Source organism: Passer montanus, unplaced genomic scaffold, assembly GCF_014805655.1.
Source record: "Passer montanus isolate IOZ18808 unplaced genomic scaffold, ASM1480565v1 scaffold5, whole genome shotgun sequence".
Lineage (NCBI taxonomy): Eukaryota > Metazoa > Chordata > Aves > Passeriformes > Passeridae > Passer > Passer montanus.
This window is the reverse complement of record NW_024369929.1, coordinates 8497947-8523916: the sequence shown is the minus strand read 5'-3', so window position 1 is coordinate 8523916 and position 25970 is coordinate 8497947. Positions and strand designations below refer to the sequence as shown.

Here is a 25970-nt window from a genome sequence, read left to right as displayed (position 1 = left end):
TGTCACTTCTGTGTTCTGAATACGTGCTTAAATAATATTTTATTCTCACCTTTAATCTGTCTCTTTATAGTGTCCAGCTGTACAATAAGCAGCATCTCTTCATGTTTCAATACTTCAAGCTGTACATTATATAATTCCAGCTGTGTTTCATAATACTGTATTTCCAGCTCCTCCACTATACTTAAATTCTCTTCTTGTTCACCAAGATTCTCCATCTGTAACAGAAAATAAAAAGCATTAGTAACAAAATATGCACACATGAAACATGTCTGGATGCACAAATGCCTGTAAGGAGCCTGGTCTAACTGGCAGCTGCTTTGGTATGGAAAACAACAGAGCATTAGAAATGGCTTCGAGCAGAAACTCAGAGAACCTTATTAACCTAAGGTATAAATTTACCTTAAGTTTACCAGGAAAGACTTCATTATAATCTGTACTGTTCCTGAAAACAATTATACATGGTACAGTACACTACTCTTGGAAAATAAATATCAGGTACTACTAGCAGCAGTTAGATGGCATCAAATATTAGTATTAAATAAGTATCTTAATTTTTCAGTGTCCTCTGAAAAAAATATCTGGTCTTTATCTCCCTAAAGGGAAACAATTTCAAAATTATTATCACAAATGCTCAAATGATACTTGAACTGTAAAAGCATGTATGTTAAGCTTTGCTGAGTGCCCTCAAACATGCAGGAGCAATTAAAAAACTGCAAACATGCATTTTCCACAATATAAAACCATGCTGAAAACCTAAATTGTTTCACAAAGACTTGAAAAGCCTACTCTCATGACCATTTTGGTAGGTTTTGATCAGCCCTTCAAAGAACAGTGACAGAAAAGGAGGCTTTGTAAGGTCTTACAAGTTTCTGAATGCCAGTTCTCTTCTGTTTCAGGCACAACTCTCTTGCCCTCAGATGCTGAAGGGTTTCTTTTGCTAACATGTATTTCAGGTTTTCTAGTCGTGGCAAAGCTGATGCCCAGGTGGTTTTACCAAATCTCTCCTCATCTTGCTCCATCTGTTTGTGCATTGCTGTAGATTAAAACATGGCAGTAAAGCATGAGAAATGCAGTGTACTGATAGCCCTTGTGAGTTTCTGAAGTATTAAAAATGCTAATCTTATTAAACTATTTCTGAAGCTTTAGAAATTACAAGATTACAAGGTTGAATTTGTGACCTTATACATGTAAGTGAAGTACTTCATTGCACCACGGAAATACACCCTAACAGCTGCACAGCAACATATTCTGTTCACATGCTGAAATCCTTGAGGCTGGCACATCAAGCATTAAAAGCAAAAATTAAAACAAAAGTTTTTGCGCAGAGGTTTGCAGCTCTAAGTCTCAGGAAAGTCAAATCCAAGTTGTAAACCAAATTGGTTAAAATATATAAATCTTAAGTGAATAAAGTATTTATTTTTTAAGTTGGACACTCACCCGACCCTTGAGTTCTGCACAGAGATAAGAAGAGCTCTCAGTCACTGAAGTTAGGTATTTACACAGCCTTTTGTGTAAGGCATTGTGATTACCTGCCAGAGCCTTCACAGTTTCCTTGAAGTAGTTCACTGTGATATCCTGAATGGAGCACACAGCACTCTCAGCTCGCTTAGTCCATTCATCAGCATCCTTCTGCAAAGCTGCTACTCTTCTAGGTCCCAAATTATCATACTGCAAAGATTTCTACAAGGACACAAAATTCTCTGTTACCACCTGGCTCCCACAGAGGTGCAGCCACACTATGCTACACTTGGAGACATTTCAGAACAGTGGCAAACATGACCTTCCCCTCACCTGTCACAAAGTGAATCACTGCTCATTCCTATTCCTCATTCTCCAGGCTAATTCAGAACCTTTGTTCCCCAGTCCTGACCTCACATTTGGATTAATTTACTTCTTAAAATATTTTTAAACTATCATCTTTAAAATTATATCCAACACAAGTGTTTTTTATTGTTACTAAATATTCACATGCACTTCAATGTGCAATGTTCTCTTCTATTTTTCCCCACGTGTTGACAGCACATTGCACCAGCAGGTTCTCCAGTTTGGCAGCTCTTCCACACACAACAGGGATACAGAAAAGAAACATAAGAGAATGTTTTTGAGTCCACAAAGGAGACATGGGTACAAGCCTAGTATTCAAATATATTTTTAGAAGAATTATATTTCAAATGAGCCTAAATATCCCTTACGGGTTTTTTTTAATACAATTTTTGTTTCATTCTTTCCAAGTTCCACTTTGATTTTCAGAATAGTATATTGAACATTTTATTGTCACAGGTTCCAAGCACCTTAATCTAAACTTAAAACTGTTCTGCTCTCTTTGTTAACCTAAACAGCTCACTCTAATTTTAACACACTGTTTAGGGAAAATCAACATAGTAAATGGCTGTTGTTTCCAGGAGCATCTTAACTTTCAGAATGTGCTTCCAGTTTAAGATGCACATAAAACAAAGTGAACACAGTGACAACTGATATGTTTTCATCTGCAGTTCTAGCAGGTTGTAGCAGTAACAGAAAACTCCTTTGAGTGGGAAGGTCTCCTCCATAACTGAGTTAATCTGGTGCATCAGCATTCCTGGGGATGACACTGTGAATGTAAAAAACTAATCCCATGGGAAGGTGGCACAACAAAGGCTACTTATACCACAGTAAATTCAGCCTCCCAGAGAGTAAACCCCAGGGAGGTGGAGCCTGGGGATATTCTCCTTTTAAGTGGGACACTGGTGGGAAGTCAGCTGCAGCTCCAGTCAAGCCATGACCATGGACTCTGAGATCCTCTGAGTGGCTCTGCCCTAACTCTGAATTTGTCAGTCAGAGGGAAAAAAAGCAGGTACAGCCAGAAGAAGGGAATGTTACACAAATTGAGCCTGAACTGCTCCAAGAGCAGCTGGTGCCCCACTGTGTAGCTTGGCCTTTCACTCTGTAAAGGCAGACTTACCAGGATTTCCAGTTTGTACAGTGTCGCCAGCTCTCGCATATCTCTGAAGGGCTGCAGCAAATACTGGTAGAATTGTGTTGCCATGGTGACCAAATCCTGATAAGCTTCATCTTCTTCTTCATAAACCTTCATCAAAGCCACCATTGTGTCAGCACTTTTATGCTGCTGCAGAACCTGGTGGGATAAAAGGTGAATCAGACACTTGTGAGTGCCTTGCACTCGTGTGTGCTGGCTGCTGCCAGGCTCCGGTGGGAAGGACCTGTCCTTCCACAGCCAGGACTTCCCACTGCACTGGAGGCCTGTGCCAGGCATTCTGCAGCCACCCCAGACTAAAATACCTCCAACTCCACACTGTTAGAGGCACTAATTGCTGCACATTCCATCAGGAGCCTGCAAGGAGCATCCTGCCTAGGGCATCCACCAGAAACATTCTAATAACTGTGAGCAGATGACTTGGTTGCTGCTTTCTATAAACATAAATGAGAATCTTGGGAAGTCTGTACTGGAAGGACAAGCAAGGTATCCTTAAACTGGCTGTTACATTGCTTCCACAATTACTAAGTGCCTGCTAATGAGTTTCTGGATCCAGAATTTCTGACTTCAGGCACAGAAAAAAACAGATTGGCATTTACTTCTGATACACCCTGCAGTTAAATTACTTTAACATTTGTATAATTTATAATAGCTCATTCTAACCTCAGTTCTAGTAGTATTACACTTTTTAAGTCACAATTCTTCCATGGAGTCACTGCCTTTTGATACACTAGGCTCTATTTATTTCCTTCTGTGACAAAATAAAAAGTTGGGGATTTCCCATCAATTGCACGTGTTTACTGGTACCAATCAAAGCTTCAATTTTTTTCTTTGACACCAGCTGGCAGAGACCATGGCATGCTCTACGTGCCAGGCCAGTGAGCTGGCTGAGAGAACACAGCTAAGTTCCACTGAGAAACAGACCTTCCTGGAAGGACAGTGTGTGCTCTGCAGCTCCATAAAGAGGGAAGGGGATGGGAGGGGGGTGTCTGCTACCAGCAGTGAGAAAAAACATTAAAAAAAATAAGCCTGGGTTGTGTTGCAACTGAAAAGCATTGAAATTAAACCATCACCTTTGTTCTTGCCAGCTGAGTCTGGGTAAGACAGCAGAGTTCCCATGTATGGAGGAACTTCCCCAGGGAAAATCTGTGGAAGTCAGCTCAAGGGCATTTCCCACCCACCCTGCCTGCAGGCCTGGCACAGGCAAGACAGGGAAACAAGAGAATCTGAACTGCAACATTGCTGACAATCCCTTAAGTGTGACAGCCTCTAGGGCCTCCCAGGAGCTTGTGGCAGCTCAGCCACAGTCCCAGGCCCACCTGGGCAATTTCAGTCTGCTTTTGCCCCACTATGGAAGCCAAATGCAAATGCAAGAGCTGACTTTTTGCTTGCTACTCTAAAAGCAAGAAGTGAGGGTCATGCTGCTCCTGGAGGATGCTTAGAGTGAGCAGAGGGAAAGTATTAGTGAAGGACATTAATGTAAAAAGGAAAAAAGGATGCTCTGGTACTTGGGGGTGGTTTAATGTCTATTTCTTGAATCTTCCATAACTTGGTCTAGACTGCAGTATAAGGAATTTATGTCCCTGTTAGGCCTGCAAGTACCATACCACTCTACAGCATGTTCAGCCATGTCTAAAACATAGCTGGAAATCCCAGAGCAACTGAGAGGCACCAAGCTGCACCTCACCACCAAGCCCCAGACTGCCAGAGCTGAACAGGCTCGTGCTGCTTCCAAAAGAACGTGGTGGCTGGAATGTGTTTCTAACTGGGCTGTGAACTGTTAGTCAGTGACAGACACTGACTTCTGTATACAACAAGGTACATGTTCATGTAAACTAAAGCTGTGTTTTTAAAAACAGTGTCTTTCTGAAAAAGTAGTGTTGTTCCATCTGTTAACTACTGCAATAGGAAAGAGAAGGCTGAAGTCAGGTGTCACAACTTTCCTCCAAAGCATGATCACTTTCATAAAATGCCTTTTCAGGTTACTTTGCCAGAAAATAAGGCTGTAAACAGGTACTGCAAGAAACAGCAGCAAGACACTGGTGAGCCTGAAGTATCTGTAACTCGTCAACATTCCGATGTCCCAACTGCAACTCTGTTACTACACACCACCCTTTGAATTCTTGCCTACAAGAAGGGGAAAGATCCAGGAACACATCTATAGCAAGAAGAAACCTAAAGCACCAAAGGAAGAAAGTGCTATCATCATTATTTCAATCATTAGGTCAGAACTTGACACTTAAAAATACAACAAAAACCACCACACCATTTCTTTGAATACAAAACCACTTCTTTGTATAGGACCAGGACTAAGTTTGGTCTTAAGAAAAGACTGAGAAGCATTACTGCAAACATGTAGTCTGAGACCTTCTCATGGAGGTTAGAAAATTAGCACATGATTGTATTCTCCTCTTCGGTTACTGCTCCACCCATTGCCCAACACGGCTGGATGTTTTTAGCAATGTGTTTTTGTAGGAGCGCCTGCAGCTTAGGTAAGAGCCCCAATGTCTTACAGCGACTGCCCACGTGGACGTGGCTTATTCCCCACTTAATAAAGCTGCACTTTCCAAGGCTGATGACCCTTAGTACTTCGGAAAGTGACTTTGTGGCTTCCAGACAGCAAAAAAGTGTTTGTATAAGCACAAATCTGGACACTGGACAACACCAGGAGCAAGCTGGCATCAGTGCCCCGGTCACCCTTGCTCACGTGAGCCGGGCGAGTCTGCCCTGACGGGTGCGGTCCCGCAGCAGCAGGGGCTGCCAGGCTCACCCTGGAACTCCCAGCTCAGACAGGCGCACCCATGGGCTGAGCTGCAGCTCCCGCACCGAGGGTCCCTTCCCCGGCCCCGCTCCCAGCCCCGCTCCGAGCCCCGCGCCCGGCCCCGGGCCCGTACCCGCCGCAGCGCCTCCTTGGCCCGGGCCAGGTGGCCGCGCAGGGCCTTCCCGCGGAGCTCGTGGAGGCTCTCGAAGTACTCGTCGTCGCAGCAGCGGTCGGCGGCGAAGAGCGCGTCCAGCACCACGCGGCCGCCGCAGAGCTCCAGCGCCCAGCCCAGGTACAGCTCCAGCGCCCGGCACAGCTCCTGCAGCTCGGCCTCGTCCGGCGCGGCGCCGCCGGGGAACAGCACGGCCCAGAGCCCGCCGGAGGCCGCGCCGGGCAGCGCGGGCGGCAGCTCGGGGAAGGCGGGCTCCAGGCGCGGGCACACGGCCGACAGCTGCCGGTGGACGCCGCGCAGGGCCGGCGCCGAGAAGAGCCCGGCCCAGCTCTGCGGGGCCTGCTCCGCCGCCTCCGCCCGCCCGTGGCAGGTCACCGCGAACGCGCCCTCCGCGCCGTTCCACGCCACGAGGAAGCGGAGCCGCGGCGGCGGCTGAGGCTCGGCGAAGGCGGTGTCGCGCACGGCCACCCACCCCTCCAGGCTGTCGGGCTGCGGCTCCATCGCGACAGCGGCGACCGCGGCCCGGGGCCCGGAGCGAAACAGAAACCGAGCGCCGGGAGGGGCGGGGCCAGCGCGCGTCACCGGCAGCACCCGCGCCCATTGGCGGGAGCGGCAGGGGGCGGGGCCGTGTGGAGGGGGCGGGACCGAGACAGAGGCGGGGCCAGGGCGGCCCTCACGGCGGGAGTGGGAAATGAGCAGAGCCGTAGGGAAAGAGCGAGAGGCGGCCCCGGGAGAGGCTGTTTGACACCGGATCGTGGCTCGGCACGGCACGGGTGCGGTTGTGCTGGGAGGTGACCCCGCAGATCGCGTTCCCACCCCTCTGCCATGGGCACGGGCTCCTTCCTCCAGGCCCGGTTGCACAGAGCCCCATCCAGCCTGGCCTGGGCACCTGCAGGGATGGGGCAGCCACACCTTCCCTGGGCAACCAGTGCCACCCTCACAGTGGTGAAGAATTTCTTCCCAATATGTAATCTAAAACTACTCTCAATTTGAACCCCTTCCCCCTTGTCCTGTCAGTACATGCTCTTGCAAATAATCTCGCCCCATCTTCCCTGTGTGTTTCCTTGGTAGTGGAAGGAGAAAGTTTTGTGAAATAAGCACACACAGCCCCGCGTTTGAGCCGCTGCCTGAGGGGCAGTTTTCCTCCCTGCCATCATTCCTGTGGTCCTCACAAAAGTTCATGAGCTGTTGCTTTCTCCAAAGCCAGGCAAACCCCACACTCCTTCCCCACACTCCTTCCCCACATTCCTTCCCCACACTGCCTTGAGCCAGAACCTGAGCCCTGTGCCCACAAACACCAGGGGTGCTTGTCCTGCACCCAGCTCAGCCCCGAGGTCACCACGCTTTGTATCAATGCCACCCAAACGCCGCCTCACGGGCACCGAGGGGAGCAAAGGGCAGCGGGGTGACGGAACAAGAGCAGTGTCACTGCTCTCTTATTCAGGCCCTGTGGCCAAGGCACAATGTAATTCACTATTCAAATGTTACAGTCCAGTCTTTGGCAGCAAAGCTGATGCTGTTAATTTTTTTAGAAATTAAGGCCTGTAAGGTAGCGTAGCTTAATACAAACCAAAAATAAGCTCTTGTTTGAAAAATTAATCAAATCTGTCAGACAGCATGAATGTTAACGTTTCAGCAAGGGCTGCGTCACTTATGTGGAAACACTTCTTCTCTAATCTCACAGATGATAGAAGCACTGTTAGCAGTAATGAGATCGTGCCTACATGGGCAATTAACTTGTGATTCCTCACCAAACAGCAAACAATTGCACTGCTAGAAAAGTGAGGAAATTACACCGAGATAATTGGAAAAGGAGGAAAAAGCAGAGCTGTGTCAAGATCTAATAGACATCGTCCCTTGTGGCATCCCCTGAGCTCAAGCCATATATAATTCAACATTCTCAAACGTGCTTAAAAATCTACTGCCAGCAGGGCTGGCTCGGTAGCGTGTTCACAAGCAGCAGCCTGAGTGTGCTGGGCAGCTGTGGGTTTGAGCAGATTCACAAAGCTCAAGTGCTACAGCAGTCACAACAATCAGTGGTAATACACAGCCTGTTTTTTATCAGGTAGACCCCTGCTGAACAGACTGCAGAGATATGTTCCTGTGAAAACCTCCCTAGTGGCATCATTGTCTGCTTTCTTCACCATAATTAGCTTTCCAGAGGTCTAACATAAACACACAGGGTGAGGATGTATGGATATGTATAATAAGCATATTTTTTATATTATTTTGTTCCTAAATTCTAAATTTTCTCTCTTTTTTTCCCCTAATATGTGCTCATGATTCCAAGTCAGCCCCATAAAAAAGCTCCTGCTAATTTGAGAGGACTTTGCCAGTAAGTGTTTGCAAAGAACAGAACAGGTACTTCCATTAAGTTGTGCAACTCTGTAAACACATGTCCAGCCATGTGAGTTGTTTGCACGTTTTGTGTATCCCCCACAGGACACTCTGCCTAACACCCCAGCCTTGGAAATCACACCCAGAGGCAATGAATGCTCTCTGCAGCCTTTATTAATGCCACCTCCAAAAGTGAGAGCGTACTCTGGCTTCAGTGAGGGCTCTCTGTGACCATTCAAAGTACTTCAGAGCCCGTTCTCAGCGTGTGACATTCATCCTGGTGACACTCAAGCAGCACGCTGCTGAAGGACAGCCGGGGCACATCTATATTTGTGCCATTGCTCATTGCTGGCATGCCCCTATCTGAGCAAGGAGGCAGGGTAAGGTTACCGCAATAAGTCTCCCAGCTGCAGTTATAGGAAAGTGGCAAGGAATTGCTTTCGTGTGAATTAATTTTTACTAGGGGGAATAGAAGTTAACTTTGATGCCATCTGAGCTATCAGAAGAATTTATGACGTCTTAAGATAGAAGGCAAGTTTTTAGGTAGTAACATTCTTTGTTATGTATTTATGATAACTGGCGGTCACGGATCTAAACGTGCTTCATGTAATTTTATCTGTGCCTGCAGAGCAAGCAAACACTGAGCAATCATCTGAAAATCTTATTTAGGCAGCAGGATTGCAGACAAGCTTAATTATGCTAACTTTAATTTATTTCATTTCATTTTGGTAGGAAAAAATAAATGTTAATTCACTTTTCTAATTAGTAGTAGCTTCTAAAGCAGGCCTTATTGTTTTAATTATGGGGGAAAAAGTCTTTGCAGGAGCCAGACAACATTTTCTGGTATGTGTTAAGACCTTTTCTCTGTTTAAAATGTTAGAATTTGCATGATTTATTTTATTGCCTTTAGCTTAAATAGTATTTCTGCCTAACTTCAGTGTTTTTCTCTATGGTAGGATATTGCTAACTGTAGAATCCACACCCATCTCTGCAGTGCCAGAAGACAAACGATGAACTTCTGTGTGGGTTTTCTTACAGATCTGTAGGGCTGCACTCAGCCAGGGATATAAAACCAGAGAGTGCAAAATGTCTCAGTATTTTTCACTGGTTTGGGAAGTTGCTTTCTACAAAGTCATTGATTGTGTTGACTCTGTTAGCTAAGCATTTCTCAGGAAAATTAATAAAATATTGATTAAATAAATTTGAGGTAATTGCAACTACTCAAAACTAAAAAGACCATAAATAGTAGTTTGAAAGCAAACTTTTGTGAAAGCTTATGCAGAAGCTCTGATAACACTGATGTCTGACTGATCTTTTGGCTTTTTTTTCTTCTGTGAGAAAGTGATTTTAAAGCTTTCATATGCTTCACTTACCTAGGACTAGATGTAACTACAGATTAATTGATAATTAGCTGAAATCTTTCCATGAAGTCTTTTGCTTGTGGTACTAAACTGCTGATAAAATGGATCTGAGTAGTTTTGTAGATGTGATTCCATTCATGTTGGTGAGCAGTGAAGGGCTGTGGGGATGTTTCTGCTCAGAGAGAGCTCTGACTGTACTGGCATTATTTCACTGCTGTTAATACAGGCTGATTGGAAAGAGTGGGCTTGGGAATCAGCACTAAAACTGCCTTTGCACTTTTAATGTTATCCCACATGCACCTGCTTTATCATCCAGCTTTGCATGTCACCTGCACATGCTCTTTTCACACCTCCCTCCTTGCACAGAATAGACAAAATGTGCAAGGTTTGGGTCAGAGCAGGCATCTCTCAGTCCAGAGGTCAATGGCCTGCCTTGCTCCCTAGTTACTGGATGCTTTATATGATATATATATCATATAAAGCTATATATAAAATGTATATTTTCCACAGCACATGAGAAGCCCCAAAGGCCAGTATGTTTTCTCTGTGATATTTTTTAGAAAGGACCCAAGACCTGGACTCAAGTTTCAGTATTAAGAATGGCAACTTGAAAAATACAGAACAAGGCTTTCCAGGGCATTTGCTAGTGTGTTTTGTGGCATCAGTGGTCACAACAGAGGACATTCTACATTATGCCTGACTGACAGTTCAGAAAACATGCTTGACAGCAGCTGAAGAGTGAGCAGGCTTCAAACCAGGCCATTTCCAGTTGCAGAGAACAGCACTAACTGTGCCTGAAGCACAGTCACAGTGTTTATCTGAGGACAGGGCTGCTCCACAGTTTGAAATCAGGGTCACAGATGAGGTACCCAGAAAAGATGACGCACATCAGAGTCAGCTCTCTGCTGTGCTTTGCACTGAGCTGAGAAGAAAACAAGCTTCCTGTGGCTTCCCTTCAGAAGCTTTACTTAGGGAGTGAGGCTACTGACTTTGGTCTTTCCCATGCCCACCTCCAGGACCTGAGCAGTTCTCAGCCAAACCTATTTTATCCATATACTTTTAAGCAAGAAAAACTCAATTCTGGTATCTAAGTGTGTGGCTAAAGATCTTTCTTATCTTTTACAAGCTTGAGACTCATCATCTCAAAAGCCTCCCTGAGGATACCAATGTCATCCAGATCTGGCACCACGAGAGACTATGAGACTAGCGGCCAGTCACAACATCATTCGGCTTCCCCACCAGTCCCAGAGTCTAGTGACACTGAGACTGAAGGTCTGATCTTTTATCACATGGATCTTTATGGATCAAAGGAGAGGTTTGATATCTTTCCTGAAGAGCTCTCTGGTCGAGGAGACAGATCTCTGGGTGATACGAGACAGGAATCTGCATTGAGTAGTGAAAAAGTTCCACGCCCACAAGAAGTTGGCTATGACTTGGAAAAGGAGGTTGCAGAGTTGGCTAAGATGTATGGACTTGATGAGGATAGAGAAAAAGAGCTTGAGCTTCTTGAAGGACATCTGGAGAAGGTGGAGAGCAGATGGCCACCAGCTCGCCCAGAAAAAGCAGGATTACAAGGCTCCATATATAACATATCAAAAAGCAGCTCTTCAGTGAAAGAGCCAAGTCAAAGCACAAAGCAACAAGGACTTCCTGATGAGGCTTCTCAAGGTGAAAATCAGAGCAAAGGCAGAGCAGATGATGAGGCTGAGAGCAGCATATGGTCCAGAGGGGGGCTAAGCAGTGGTGGCATGTCAGACGAGTGGAACAGTCAGGCTGTCAGTGAGGAGGAGGGGGAGGAGGAAGAGGAAGAAGCAGCAGATGTTTTTTGTTCCACCTGCAAGATACCAATCCGAGCTTTTGACAAACTATTTGGTGAACACAAGGATCACGAGGTTGCTCAGCTCCCTAGTGCTGTGGAAAGTGAAAAGGTGAGAGTAACACAGGTGTACTGTGGTGCCTCTAAAACAGTCTTCAGACACAGTAAGAATCACACTGGGTGTTTTGTAGGAGGAGATCCATAAAAACATGTGCAAGTTGGAAGAACAGATTGCTCACATGGAAAATGTTGCCAGCCATTTGGAGGAAATCTTCATCACTGTAGAGGTAAGGCATTTTCTCCTGGGCTAACTTTATGGTAGTGGGGTTAAACAGTTTTGATAGTCATACTGACATTCATAGTCTTCAGTTGTTAATGAGGTGAGTACTGACAGTAACAGAGCATGGAGTTATCTTGGGATTTGTCTAGACTGAAGTACTCAGGAAAACTCATCCTAAAGATTTTTTAAGTGGGCTAGTAAAACCACATTTATAATTTGCACAGAAATTTGCATTCAGAAATAAAGTGACTCCCACTCAAGTTATCTTAGCTTTAAATGGCCAAAGAGCTATGATCTAACTAGTCCATCCAGAGTGCAGCCCTTGTGTTCCCTCAGCATCATTCTCAGAAGTGTCAGATGCAGCCAAATCCTTGGATCAGCTGCTTCAAACTGATGAGTTCAAGAGTTGTGCTCCCACTCGGTTGCTGTGTACTTGGCCCCAGGGGAAGGAGGTCAGCTGGCAGCAAGTTCAACCTGAAGCAAAAACTCAAACTGCAGTCTTTTCTCTGCCACATGTGGCACAGGAGGACATTGGTGCCTGAACAGTGAGCAGCTGCTGGGACTGCTCCTTGACTTGCCTGCTCCTGAAGTCTTCCTTCCTAATGCTTTCTCCAGCTGTGAGTGAGGATAGCAGCATTAGCTCCCTCAGCACAAATCCACGGATCCCACTGAGTTGCCATGGTTTCTCTCATGGAAGCATGTGCTTAACTGTGTTGGTGGAAATGCTTGTGAGATTATGACTAGGATATATCCTAGTTGTGCTCCCTGGGTTTAGGTTGCTTTATATCATTGTTCCTGCTGTAATTTCTGTTGCTCTTATGTCTGGAAAAAAATCCAACACTTTTGTGCTTCAGTGGGGGTGAATGATCAGAGTAAACCCTTAAAAATGCACATAAGTCAAATTGCAGCTTCTGTGTACTGGTACTGTGTCCTAGTTTTGTCAATTAAATAATTATATATTACCTCTATAGTAAGCAGAAGTTTAGGCAGACCAGAGTAAGATTTTCCTCTGCATGACCTGTGGCTCAGGCTTGATACCAAGATACAAACCCTCAAATATCTTGCAGGAAAATTTTGGGAGGCAGGAGCAGAACTTTGAGGTGCATTACAATGATGCAGTGCAAGTGCTCGCTCAGAAGTATGAAGAGCAGCTGGAAGCACTGGGAGAAGAGAAGAGGCAGAAGCTGGAAGCTCTGTATGAGCAGCTGGTCAGTTGTGGGAAACATCTTGATACCTGCAAGGAGCTGACAGATGAAACCCAGGAGCTTTTCCTGGAAAATGACAAAGCTGTATTTATGAAGGTAAAGAGCTTTAACTGTCAAAATGCTTTTTGCTGCTTGTAAGTAGTCCCTGTCTGAGAAGCCCCAAGCAGCTTTATTGTAGGGAGAATTTGGGATGCTCAGTCCATGGTGCTGTCACTGCTCCTGGTGCTTGGCATGGTGGCGTTGACTTAGTAGGGCAACACAATGGGGGCTAAATGCAGAAGTAGAAGTTTGTAATTTGGATGCTCATTCATTTGTGAGTCACACTGGGGTTCAGAGAGAAGATATCTTGCTGAAATGCTTATCTGGGGAAACTCTGGAAGCACTTAGTGTTCCTTGCCTTGTGCAGGCTCAGCTCTCTTGCTCTATTCTGGGCTCACAGCAGGCAAGCTGACGTAATCACTTAGGAAGATGTTTCCTTTTCTTGCTCATTTTGGAGGAAAATTCAGCTGAAATATGTCAAAAGCTCCTGCAAAGTGATGGATGAAATCCCCTCTTGAGGTGGTGTCAAGAAGATATTTTTCTTTGGCAGGTAGAAAAATAATTGGAAAAAAAATCAGAATTTTCACTGATGATGAGTGATTGCTCTCACCTGAGCTGTCCTGTGACTAAGGTGGGTGGGAGCATTTCTGTAGCACAGTGACAGTAGCTTCTGAACTGGACAACAAACAAATCTCATAACACCACCTAGTCTACTCTGTGGGTCAGTTTGCTACGACTCCAGCCTGCTGAGTTCTTCACATGAGCTGACTTATTTTCTCCTTAGCTTGTAAGCAGTTTTACATTGCCCCTAAGAACCATTATTCATCAAGAAGTGAATGTTGGTCTTGAGCTCGCAGGGGCTTAGGTTTCTCCTGGGACTGTACATCTGTCTTCCAGTTACATGCACTGCTCAGACTCCCTCCAGCACAGATCATTTCATGAGTTCTTTTGTCCAGCTGATTTTGGTTTTTGTTTGTGATGGATCTGTTGGCACTCTGGACAACCAAGGGAGGAATTGGTCTAAAGCCTCAACAGGCAGACACTGATGACTACCTGATATTGCTCATTATCCTTCTGTAAATTCAGCCAAGATCTGTCCATTTCAATAGAAAGGGCTGGCTTTGTTCTCACAGTCGGGTGAGAGCCAATTACTTCACTCCAAGTATTGCATTTGGGGCAATTTGTGTAAGACAGGTCAACAGCATGATGTAGTCTGACTCTGGACTTTTCTACCTCTAACACTCTGTCCTTTTTTTCCAACAGGCAGCAGTAACCATGGTTGACAGGTAGTATCACAGTCTGGGATTTTGTGTCACATTTCTTCCTGCTAATTGGATAGGTTATTGGAGATGCTTGCATGTTCTGGACTTTGTTCAGGCACAAAAATGTTGTCTAAGCCACTAGAGCAATTGAAATATTTAGTATTTTTGTTTTAAAGTGCATCAGGAAAAGTTGCTCTAAGAAACTTAACACTCAACACTTGTTTGGATCCAATTTCAAGAAAGCCGAAAGGAAAGTTAGAGCCTGAATAAATCAGTGTTTTCAGCTTAGTCATAAGGAACTAATTTCACTAGGAAACAGGATTGCTAAAGCCCTTGAAATAACCACTCTGGATCCAAATGAGACTAAAATTGAACTCCCTAAATATACTGTAACGGGCTTATTTATGCATTAATATAGTGGGGTAGAAAGTCAAGCTGTGGGAGCTCAAAACAGATACTGAAAAATCTTGGAACAATAGCAAGAAGTCTTAGGGCACACTAAATCATAAGCAAAAAACACCCTCTTAATTGACTGTTATTGTTCATGAAAACACAGAGAAAAGATACCCCTTTCTTTCAAATTTACAACACCTAGAACCACGAGGTCATGAATTAGTAATAGTGTAAATTCAAAATAATGGGGGTTTTGGAGCTAAGGGAGTGGTTCCCACAGGGAGGTGCTGGGCACACCCCACTCCCTGCCTGGTGTGCACAGCCAGCTCGCTGCAGGAGCAGGGCACACCAGCCTGGCCTCAGCCCCAGCAGCAGCCAGCTCTCATTGGCATCTTGGGCCATGCTATAGGCATGAGAGGCTGAGCTTGTACAGCATGAAAACCGTGTTCTGAGGAAACAGATGTTAATTTGGATTCTGCTGTTCTTATTCTCTTAAAAATAGGCATCACAGACAGATGCCTCCAACACTATGGTACTTCCAATTAGACATTATTTTTTCCCCCTACAATTACAGGCTGGAAGAATTCTTAAAGAAAGAAGTGGATTTAGAGCTTTCAACGCTGCCAGACTTTGAAGAGCGGATCATAGATGTCTCTGAAGTTGAACAACTAATGAACTCCATTAATGCTATTCCAGGTACTCTTCCTAACTGATCATTATTTCACACCTATTTACATTTAAGTAAGAATATGTATTAAACATTACTTCTTTTAAAGGAGATCTGCAAAGGCAGAATTAACTTCTCCCTACTTTTCCTTCTAGTTTGGGGTTGGTTTTTTTTGCCTATATATACAGGGACACTGGAAGATATTTTTGGATTTTTTTCCATTTGTTTTCAATATAAAATTACCAGAATTACTGCTAAATTGGGACTTCCTTTCTTTTGCTGGATGATTTCCTAGAAGACTCATGAAGATTATCCCCTGCTGTTGAGGGGTCAGGCACGCCCAGTCAATGATAACTTTTATTACCTTGTAGTTCCTTGAAAAAAATAGAGAGGAACCCCAGACTACTTTAAATAACTTACCCATCTTCTCTTGATAAACAGATTTCAGTGACCTATTCCTCTGCTATTTAGCAAGCATTTCCCCCTCCCCCATAATCCACAGGAAGCAGCACAACATAAACAAATTTTGAGTAACTAAAAAAAAAACTGCCTAAAATTTTAAATATTTTCTGGTGCATCACAAATGGTCAGAAAGAACATTATTCTTTTTTTTATACCGAATACTGTGTTTTCTTAACACAGTACTTGTACTTGTTTGGTTGTGCTGGTGCCCCCTTGTACAGCTTTTCCCTGATCCTGGGGTGGCTGGCAGGAGAGGTGGCATGGCAGATGTTGGGCTCACTGGAGCAGCCCTCAGAGCAGGGGAGGCTGAGTTTACAGAGGAGGGATAGGCTGAGGTTTATTTATTTCATTGGTTTGACTTTATTTTGAAGCAAGACTAGTTCTCACACATCAGTGACCTGATTACTATCTGCAATTGTTTACAGAGTCAGCTCCTGACTTTTCTCCACGTGGGAGGAATTGAGGAATATGGCCCTATTCAGTGCCAGGGCTATGTGCAAACATCTTTGTGAGAGGAGAGGTACAACAAACCATGATTATACATTCAAAAACTGACCTGTTTTTCCCTCTGCAGCTCCCTGTGCCCCTGTGATCAATCCCCAGGCTCCCAATGCAGCAACTGGCACTTCACTGAGAGTTTGCTGGGGCCTCTTCTCGGATGACACTGTGGAGTGCTACCAGCTGTGCTACCAACCTGTGAGCAATGAGAGGCACAGTGACGGGCAAGCAGGTGAGGAGGCTGGGGCCCAAGGGACACCTCAGCCCTCCACTGCAAAACCAGCTGATGCCAAAGTGCCTCTGCATGCCTTGTGCACTCTGCCTGCCACCAAAACTGTCATATCTGCCACCACCATCTGCTTTGTCCCTCTTCCCCTGCCAGGTCTGCCATGCTGCCAGCTGCAGCAGGACCCATCACAGGAGCAAAGACAGGGTGGCAGCAGCAGGGATAGCAGGAATGGGAAGGGGACAATGGATGGAGTCATGAGGGTTTCTGGAGGGTGGGCACTGCATTAGAACATGTGCTGCATCCATGGTAAAGCACAGTATTTTTAAAGAGCAAATCATCATTTCATCAGCACTCCCGCTGAAACCCCCAGATGATTTTACAGCTTATCTTAGTGCTAATAATAGGCTGTAACTCCCTAAGATGCACAGGCACACAAAGAACCACAGAACCAAAATGTCTCAGCCTTGTGACAAAACTGCCTTTGCTAATACTGTTCTTGCAGAACCTTCAAAAGTGGGAGCCAGTAGAGTGCCAGTGGCCAGTTGAGAAAGAAAGGCAGAAACTATCCAAATTTTATAAGACAAAGAATGAGAAATGAGCAGTAAAAGAGCTTCAGCTCTTGTCCCATCTCATTTATGCTGCTTTAGAGGAAGGCATTGTGAAACTGCCTGACAGCTGATCTAAGGGTGTGGAGCACAAGGAGCTCTCCTGAACTCGGCACCCAAAACAATGCACCCCAACTCCACTGTGTGATGCAGCTTTGGGGAGGAGTGGGCAAGTGTGTAAAGGCACTGTAAATGCTTTCTTGTTGTCATTTCAGAGCACACACTAAAAGTCAAAGAAACATACTGCACCATTACTGATCTGTTGCCAAACACACAGTATGAATTTTGGGTCAGTGCATTAAATGCCTCCGGCATCAGTCCACCAAGTGAAAGAGCAGTTTATGTAACAGGTAAAAATATTTTGTTCATACAACTTTGTAACCTTCATAGTGAAATTCAAAATCATCTCTGAATTTTATGCAAGTAATGCTTTCTGGGCACTTTCTTTCTTCTGATGTAAGGCTACTGACTGCATGGGAATTCCCTACTTCTATTTGGAGAGCCTATCATGCCAACTGTCCCTGTTTTAGAGTGGCAGAAACAGAAGCAGAGAGACAAAATAACTTATTGAAATGCAAGCATGTAGACCAGCTGTGAATAAGGTTCAGGTTTCCTGGTTCTGCCAGATGAATCCCAGCTCTCCTTTTATTGGCCTACAGGTATTTTGTGGATTCACCTGTTATGCTGTTCTTTTTAACTGCAGTTCAGTCTAGGACATTGTGTGAAATCCTGACATCAGACTGAGCAAGCCAGTGTGAGACCTTCGAGTGCTTGTTCAGATGTCTCTGACATCTCAGAGCAGAGAAGAGATGCACCTTTATGACAAAGAGAAAACTAATGATAGAAAACAGTTGTGTGATCAGTCTTTATGTAACTTCTCTGTTTGATTCTCTTGGGACCTTTATAGTCTAAATGAAGTCTTTAAATAGCACTGTTAATCACTCTACCTGCTGTTTATTGTCCATTGGGGAAGCAGGTTTCTTTACCTACACAGTATTAGTAAACAACATTTTTCTATTTTTTTGTCTTCAAAGCATGTTGTTCGCAAACATCTTCAAGCAACAGCTTAGAATTGTTCTTTTCCCTACTTTTTAGCTCCTTCACCACCAATCATAAAGAATAAAAAGATCCGAAGCTGTGAAAATGCAGCACTGGTGTGCTGGGAATCCAGAGACCTTAACCCTGTTGATTCCTACACAGTTGAATTGTCCAAGCTGACAGATGAAGAAAATGATGATATTATTACTGAGTGAGTTACTCTTCTATTGAGCCCATGGCCTGTAGAGATGAAACCATTTCAATTGTGTGGCATCAGATAGGACTAAGAAAGGACCCCTGACCTTCTGGTGAATTTACATTTACAAACAATCCTCTTAGTAAAAGTAGTTGTAAAATATTAATCAGAAATTGCTATATGAGAATTATGGGTATGGGGAAAGGGTAGAAGCAAATGTAAAAATCTGCAGTCTGTCATAAACTCTCTCTTGCCCTGCTACTGACAACTGTAGAAGGTAAAATTGTTGCTGTCAACAAGACAACTTGAAGTGTAATGTCTTCCTTGTTGCTCAGAAAAATAATTTCAAAGGCCTACCTTTGTTTTCTACCCTCTCATTTTCCACTGATTTTTTTCTGTAGATCTATTGTTGGGATCCCTAACTGTGAAGTCCTAATTCACCTCCAGCCAGCACAAAAGTATCACATCTGTGTCAGAGCCCAAAACCTGGGTGGCTCCAGTGAAAGAAGTGAACCTGTCCTGATACACACCACAGGTACTGTACAGCCTGGAACAACTCCAGCAGCTTATTGGAGCATCTATTGTCTTAACAGAAAGATTCCTGCTGGTTTCAATGGCCTCTGGACCAGGTCCTAATCTCTCACATCTAATTACACACCTGGTAACCTTTTAGGAATGAAAAAAGCAACTTCTTGTAACAATAAGTGCATTGCTTTAGCTCTGTAATTTACATTATTGCTGTCTGGTACATTTGGTACTTGAAAGTGACTAATTTCTAAACATTTTAAAAGACAGTGTCAACTCAACACCCACATACTGTCAGCCTGCAAAGGACTGACACACCAAAGAGGAAAGTTGTAGTGTGGTTTTACTTCCGAGTAATTCACATAATGAAGCTGCTGCTGGAAATTATGGCTGAGACAGCACTTTCCAGAGCCATTCAGCAGACATCAGTTCTCACCTTCATCACTGCTGCAACCACACTGCAACTTCACTGTTCATCTCAAATCTCCCAAGCCACTCACACCTGTGTCTCTTCTGCCCTTACCTTCTGTCAGACATGTGAAAATTGTATTTATTCATCAAGATGACCACAGAAAGTTATGTTTTAGTAAAAAACCCATCTGCCACGCAGCAGTGACACCACAGAAAAGAAATGCTCATCTTTAAATCCCTGGAGAGGAAAACTGTCATTGTGTTACCATTGTTCGTGTGTATTCCAAATGCTTAAATCAAACTCAATATTTGAAATTGCCCATTCTGTTTGCACAGCATGTGTTTGTTTTCAGCAGCACATGCCTGTAATTGCCCTGTCATTGTTTGTATTGTATTTGCAATGAAGTAACTTGCAGTTTGATTATAATGATTTCATTTGGGATTACCATGGGGAGATTAATCTTCTTGGAGCCTACATTATGCAAACAGCTGATGCAAATTGATCTATCAGCTGCAAGAACCCGCCTCCAACACTGTGAATGGCCTTTGATCCCTTCTGGGGTGGATAAACAAGCACCAACTACAAACAGCAGCTATGCCAGTCGTGGCTGCTCCTCAGGCCCCAGTGTGTCAGACCTGCTCTCTGAAGTCTCTGCAGGAAGAAAGGCAGAAGCACTTCTATCCTGGGCTGGACTGACAAGGGAGGTGCTGAAGCCTGAGGGATCCTTGCTCTTCAAACTGCCAAGAATTTATGGGGATGAGCGAGATGGAGATGGGGATGGGGATGGAGAGTCCTTTAAGCCCCCTTTCTCATGTCAGTGATTAAAAATAGATTACTTGAAACCAGACAGCCCATTGCAGGGAGGACTCCTCATCTCTGAATAGCTACTTCCTGCACAATGCCTGCAGCTTTGAACCCTGGTAGGGTTCAAAACCAGGCTAAGTCTCCTGCTTTTCACAAGGCTGAAACTAAACAGCGTTAAACTGTAAAGCAGCCTTTTGTTAGAAAAATTTTAAAAATATCATCTTGTCCTCTCAATGCCAGCCACAGATTCTTTCAAGAGCATTGGTGAATCCTTTTGTGGATCCAAATAACATTTCATCACACCCTTGCTGCAATTCTAATGTTATAAGGAGATACTGGAGTTATCCTTAGGCATTTTCTCTTGCAGGCACCTGCTTCTACCTTAATGAGGACACAGCCCATCCTTTACTGGCAATTCTAGATGATGGATTTACCATTTCATGTGATGAACTGGAAAACCCAGAGTGTGATCTGCCTGTCTATGATAACAGCTTTACAAGGTATACAGGGGCATTTCAGTTTCTTTGGTTCTTTTAACAGATGCCAGGAAATATCTAATGGGGCTTTCAGCAGCTCTGATTAATTTTTTGAGTTGAAATCTCTCTCTCCAGCTGCTCTTTGGAACTTGGAAATTAATGCAAGTTCTTAAATAGGATTACAGATACAGCAGCCACAATTATGTACAAGCCTACTTACATGTCTGGCATACTGAGCTAAATTTGAAGAAGTATTTAGGTGCCATAACAAATGCTAAGGAAAGGAGAGGGATCTGAAAACTTACCTCATGCTGAAAGATATAACTGATACTATTTGGACCAACAGGTATCACTTTCAAAAAAGAATTAGGCCCTTTTCCATTGAAGTGAGAGACTAAGCTTGCCAAACTGCATATTTCCAGTCAAAACTACAGAAACACCATATAACCAGGGCAGGCATTGCAGGGTAATATAAGTCTACCATTTATTCCCTCCATGGAAATGCAGTGCTACTAGAGGGCTTGGTAGAAAAGAGTGGGGAGACTGGTGATCCTTTTCATTAAAGCCATCATGGTAATCTTAAATGGGATTTCATCCCACTTCTATGGCATACTTTTATGTTTCATGTAAACAGCCAGAACTGACACATTCAAAGGCTGAGGTTTTGGTACCGCTATGAACTGTCACAAATCTCCTTCAAACCAAGAGATACTTATTTCTGAAGTTTGTGTGGTCTCCTAGGTTTGGGTGGCTGATGTATTTCCTAACTGCTTCTTCAGTGCAGCTCAGGTTTGCCTTGGTGGCTTTGCAGCTCTCATTACTATGGTCATGTTTTGTTCACAGATGTTTACCCATCCATTTTGCATCATTCCTTTTCCTTCTCAGGCTGCAGCAACACAGTCCCTCTGAGTTCTGATTTCAGCAGCCTTTAAGTTGTTCCCAAGGCATTTACATGCACTTGCAATGAAGTGTACACTTGCTCTAAGCAAGTGCAGCTGCAGAAGCAGAGTACAGCTATTGTGCTGTGTGCCCATCCTCACACCACAGATGTGAGGATGGGCCCTCCAAATGATGAGTGCAGCTCCCTCTCAGCATTGCCTAGAAGAGCTCAGTGTCTGCCAGCAACATCCTTCTCCTTTGTAACTTACAACTTTATACACTACCATAGAAACATAAAAGTTGTGTGTGTTTGAAACCTGCTGTCCCCCTTGACAATGACAGCTAATACATCATGTACTTTCCTAAGAAAAAGCTGAGGTGTAAGCTTACAGGACCCATGTTGCTCTCCTGAGTGTTTCAGAAGCATTTGGAGTGGGTTATTTCGCCCAATTTTCTTGCATTAGAACCTGTGTTTTTGCAGACTTGCATCTTCAAAGCACCCAGTTCCTTTGATTTCAAGACTGTGCCAGTAAATCAAGCTGAAGGGTCTCTCTGTAATACATTATCTTTGTCTCTACTACAAAACTTTCAAAAGAGTTATTTTCTGCATGGTTCCTATCACACATTTCATGGCCCAAGTACCCAGCATATTACAAGTTCTCCTACTGTGTTCAATTCTTCCAAACACAGAGGGAACCAGTGTAGACAGGTTCCCTCCTCCCCAGGTGCCCCAGGAACTTCATGCGGTTACAGTGCTCAGTTCCTCATTGTGAGTGATCTTCAAAACCCTGGGCTGTTTGGAAAGAAAATACAAAATCTGTACTTTTCTCCCTGCTATGCTGGGGTTCACTAGAGCACTCTCTTTTCTAACAAGCATTAACTTTCCCAGAAAACCCAGGCACTATGGGATGCTGTCCTCCATCTTCCTGGAAGTGCCTAGGGCACTCATTTATACAAAGCTACCCACAAGTAAAAACAGGGCAGGTGTCACAAAGAAACCTGCAGGCTGGGTGTCAGCTCCTCAGTGTGGGGATTTCACTGGAGTCAAAAATCCACACTGCACTGCTAAGGTGACAGCAGAAGTGGCTTTTCTTTATTGCTATGTAAAGTCCAGGTATGGACACACCTGAACACATCTAAACACTGAAGAGCATTATAGAGAGGCCCTGCCAAAACACATATTCCTGTCTCCCACAGATGTATTGCCATCCTGGGCAGTCTGATCCCATTTCCAGGAAAGCATTACTGGGAGGTGGAAGTTGAGGAAGATACAGAGTACAGAATTGGTGTGGCTTTTGAGAACACTCCAAGACATGGTCACCTGGGGGCAAACAACTCATCCTGGTGCATGAGGCACATCATCACACCCTCAAGGTAAGGGCTGTGGAGGCTGCAGGTCTCCAACAGGAACAACTCTCACACCTGCAGGCAGGGCAGCAGAGAAGGCAGAGATTTTGGATCAGCTCAGACCAGGCACTGGGGCCTCTGACATTCCACCACTGTCCCTGTAAACTGGTGTTGGAAGGATACTGCTTAAGCAAATCCACCTGCTTTTTTAGGGTGTTTCAGAAGCATTTGGCATGGGTTATTTTGCCCAACTTTCTTACTTCAGAACTTGTGTTTTGGCAGATTTGCATCTTCAAAGCACCCATTTCTGTTGACTACGAGGGTGCTAGTGAATCAAACGGAAGGGTCTATGGTACATTGTCTCATTGAAACGAGACACTCATATTGAAACAAGAAATTGCAGGAACAAATGATTTGCATCTTCAAAGCACCCATTTCTGTTGACTACGAGGGTGCTAGTGAATCAAACGGAAGGGTCTAAGGTACATTGTCTCATTGAAACGAGACACTGTCACATTGAAACAAGAAATTGCAGGAACAAACCTGAATAAAATCAGTTCAGAATTTAGCTGTAAACATGATCAAAACCTCAGTGAGAAGACAGAGCGTAATAGATCTGTGTAATCCAAAAACTACATATCTGGCTAAACCCAGGTATACTCAACTGGTTTTGATCTCTGTCCTACCTATGGCAGCATGTCACACCTGCCTGCAGAAATGCCAGCTCCCCTCCTGCCTCAGCTGCTCTGCTGGCTCTCCCCTGGACATGGTACATTAACACCACTGCCTCTGACTCTCATGAGCACCTGTGTGCACAAAGTGCTTCCCTTTGAGAGTCAGGGTGCCTTCAGCTCTTCTCTTTTTCTTGCCTGCAGGCACAAGTATGAATTCCTGCACAGTGGGATGACACCTGACATCAGAATTACTGTTCCCCCCAGAAGGATTGGCATCCTGCTGGACTATGAGAACTGCAGACTGTCATTTTTCAATGCAGATATTGCCCAACACCTTCACACATTCAACTCACACTTCCAGCATTATGTCCACCCCTGCTTTGCACTGGAAACACCTGGTATCTTAAGGATACATACTGGAATTACAACACCCCCATGGACTGCCCTGCCATAGCCTGTGTTCTGCAGCTACCACACCCATGTGTAACCTGCCCTGAGCAATGCCCTCTTCCAGCATTAACTGCACCACCATACTCCCTGTGCACCAGCTGTTTCCCCCTAGTAAGAGCAAAGTGACCCTGACCCAGACCACCTGCCAAGCCTGAGTCCTTAGTTTACATCCTCTTGGGAAGGATCTTTGAAAAAGCCACTGTAGTAACAAGATCCATCAGGATCCCAGAATTCTTATTAGAAATGGACACCTTCCTTCTCAGAGGTGACACTGTCACCCCACAGCAGTGGCAGCTGGATCACAGGTTCCCCCAACAGCCACCTGAAGCCTAGGGAACTCCCCAGTTCCAAAGAATTGCTAATTCTACTTCTGAGTCTACTCAAAAGCTAAGAACTCAAAGAAAAACAAAAATAGCAAAAGGCATAATCACTGTACAGCTGCTGGAGCTGAAAACACTCCAGCCATGAAGCTGATCTCCCAATCAAGTGTTCTTGTTGCTACATGAAGTCTGTGACTCAAGTTAATCAGATACGCCTCCCCTGTGTGTGAACTGTTAGTGCCTACCAAGTGAGGCTTTCTGGAATACCCAAGCCTGCACTCCAGTCTCAAATTTAAGCCATTTTTACAGAATGCTTCTCATTCATTCAAAAAGGACAGACTTTTTGCAGTGCTTGATTGTCCTTATAGAAAAACCTAAAGCAACACTTTTAGCTTTGCTCTTTTTAGCTATGCTCGCCTCCACTTGGGTGTACCCTTCCTCCACACTCACAGATGTGTTCTCCCCCTCAGCATGGAAGAATTCCACTCCATGCTGTGCCCTAGAAGCTGTGGGTGTCCAGTGAGGCTGGAAGGACTCTGGCCCAGCACGCAGCTGAGATATTCTTGTTTGGGTTTCATTTCCAGACATCAATCAAGACAGGCCCTGACTGTCAAGCAGGCCTGGCCAGCTCTGAACAGCCTCATCCATGTATGTCAAAACTACCTGAACTCAATCAAGAATCATTAACAGAGAAGCTTTTCCAGAGATTTATTGCACATTCTTTACAAAAATCATTGGTTCAAGTTTCCATTCTAGGGAATCACCAGGAACAAGCAGTGGCCTCTACAATATGCAGGGTCTCTACAAATAAATGCCACTGGCAAAACTAAAGAGATTTTACATAGAACTGCGTGTCAAAAGCTTGTCTCTTCTTTCTCAAATAGCTTTTAAAAAGTCTTGCCAAAATAGGCCTTTAGAAACCACAAAAAGAGGAGCTGAGGATGTCCCTACAGCAGTGATTAGCACCAGCTGCTCTTGGCTATCTGTTTCAAAAGCCTCAGAAGATGGGTTTAGCAACACTGAGCTGTACCAGCACAGCTTCAGTTCTTAACCTACCTGGAAGGAAGGTATTTTCAGGGCAGAAAAGCTGTTATGGTCACTTTGTCAGACCTGCTGTAAGCAGGCCAGACTTTCAGTGCTTGGTCTGCCAGTGAGCAGAGCAGCTTGTGGCCATGTGTGCCCTGCTGATGCTGGCATGGCCATCCCAGGGACAGCAGCTCCAGGGTACAGCTCCTGTGCAGGGGATGGAAGTGGTGAGATAGCACCATTCTTTGCTGAAAAATGTCCTCCTTGACTCTGGGTCCAACTTCTACCCACTGGAACATGTTTTACCCTACCAGCCAAAAACTGAGAGCCCCACTCTTATTTTCAAGTAGATACCTGAAAGAGCATAACACACAGGTATCAGAACAGAAGTGTGAGGACATCTGAACCTCCAAACAGAGCCTCTAATGCACAAAGGCTGCTGCTGAACCCGTGATTCCACTACCCACCACCAGCTTTCACCGCAAGTGCTCAAACCATAGCTGTAACCTGGCAAAATACTTTCCAGTTGGTGAACTGAACAGTCAAGTCCCCAGGATTCACAACCCTCTCGCTGGCTGTGCAAGGGCAGATTTTCTGAGCCAAATTTGAGGTGCTCAGACTCTTGCAGTGGGACTCCACAGGTACCAAAGAGCTCTGTTGTTATGCTGCCAGTGGCTGAGTACAGAGCAGTCTGCTCAGGAGAATGGCCCCATGGTCATCACCAGGCATGGCACAGGACTGCTAAGGCAGTGGCAGAACTAT

At 44.7% G+C, this 25970-nt stretch overlaps 3 protein-coding genes across 12 annotated transcripts in view; 1 reads left to right on the top strand and 2 right to left on the bottom strand.

The window, feature by feature from the left end:
• The window catches only part of WHAMM (WASP homolog associated with actin, golgi membranes and microtubules), a 13697-nt gene extending 7207 nt beyond the window's left edge, over positions 1 to 6490 (bottom strand). Inside the window, exons 1-5 of the mRNA XM_039722735.1 lie at positions 5869 to 6490; positions 2942 to 3115; positions 1530 to 1680; positions 864 to 1033; positions 50 to 215 (exon numbers count right to left, since the gene is read on the bottom strand). Of these exons, the coding sequence (XP_039578669.1) occupies positions 50 to 215; positions 864 to 1033; positions 1530 to 1680; positions 2942 to 3115; positions 5869 to 6408 (1201 nt within the window). The 5' untranslated portion in view covers positions 6409 to 6490. The remainder of the gene's footprint in view (positions 1 to 49; positions 216 to 863; positions 1034 to 1529; positions 1681 to 2941; positions 3116 to 5868) is intronic.
• FSD2 (fibronectin type III and SPRY domain containing 2) lies at positions 5895 to 25029 on the top strand. 5 transcript variants are annotated; one of them, XM_039722739.1, is made up of 14 exons: positions 5924 to 6027; positions 8350 to 8624; positions 10732 to 11533; positions 11613 to 11708; positions 12769 to 13002; positions 14209 to 14231; positions 15175 to 15296; positions 16304 to 16459; positions 17277 to 17411; positions 18157 to 18310; positions 18697 to 18830; positions 20404 to 20536; positions 22589 to 22765; positions 23614 to 25029. In XM_039722739.1, exons 3-14 carry the CDS (start codon positions 10772 to 10774, stop codon positions 23864 to 23866), a joined length of 2379 nt encoding a protein of 792 aa, XP_039578673.1. In that variant the 5' UTR covers positions 5924 to 6027; positions 8350 to 8624; positions 10732 to 10771; the 3' UTR covers positions 23867 to 25029. The 5 variants fall into 5 exon arrangements, with proteins under 5 accessions (XP_039578672.1, XP_039578673.1, XP_039578674.1 ...); XM_039722738.1 differs by lacking the exon at positions 8350 to 8624 and having other exon boundaries at positions 5895 to 6027; XM_039722740.1 differs by lacking the exons at positions 5924 to 6027; positions 8350 to 8624 and adding an exon at positions 8631 to 8775.
• PDE8A (phosphodiesterase 8A) overlaps positions 24877 to 25970 on the bottom strand; it is a 157361-nt gene continuing 156267 nt past the window's right edge. For all 6 annotated transcript variants that reach the window (XM_039722733.1, XM_039722732.1, XM_039722729.1 and 3 more), the window contains one exon: positions 24877 to 25970. The gene's annotated coding sequence lies outside the window, so the exon portion shown is untranslated.

Coding starts and splice junctions, on each gene's coding strand:
- FSD2 (XM_039722738.1), top strand. CDS start 10,772: ATGTCATCCAGATCTGGCACCACGAGAGACTATGAGACTAGCGGCCAG. Junction 11,534..11,612: donor GTGCTGTGGAAAGTGAAAAG/GTGAGAGTAACA, acceptor GGTGTTTTGTAG/GAGGAGATCCATAAAAACAT. Junction 16,460..17,276: donor GCACAGTGACGGGCAAGCAG/GTGAGGAGGCTG, acceptor TTGTCATTTCAG/AGCACACACTAAAAGTCAAA.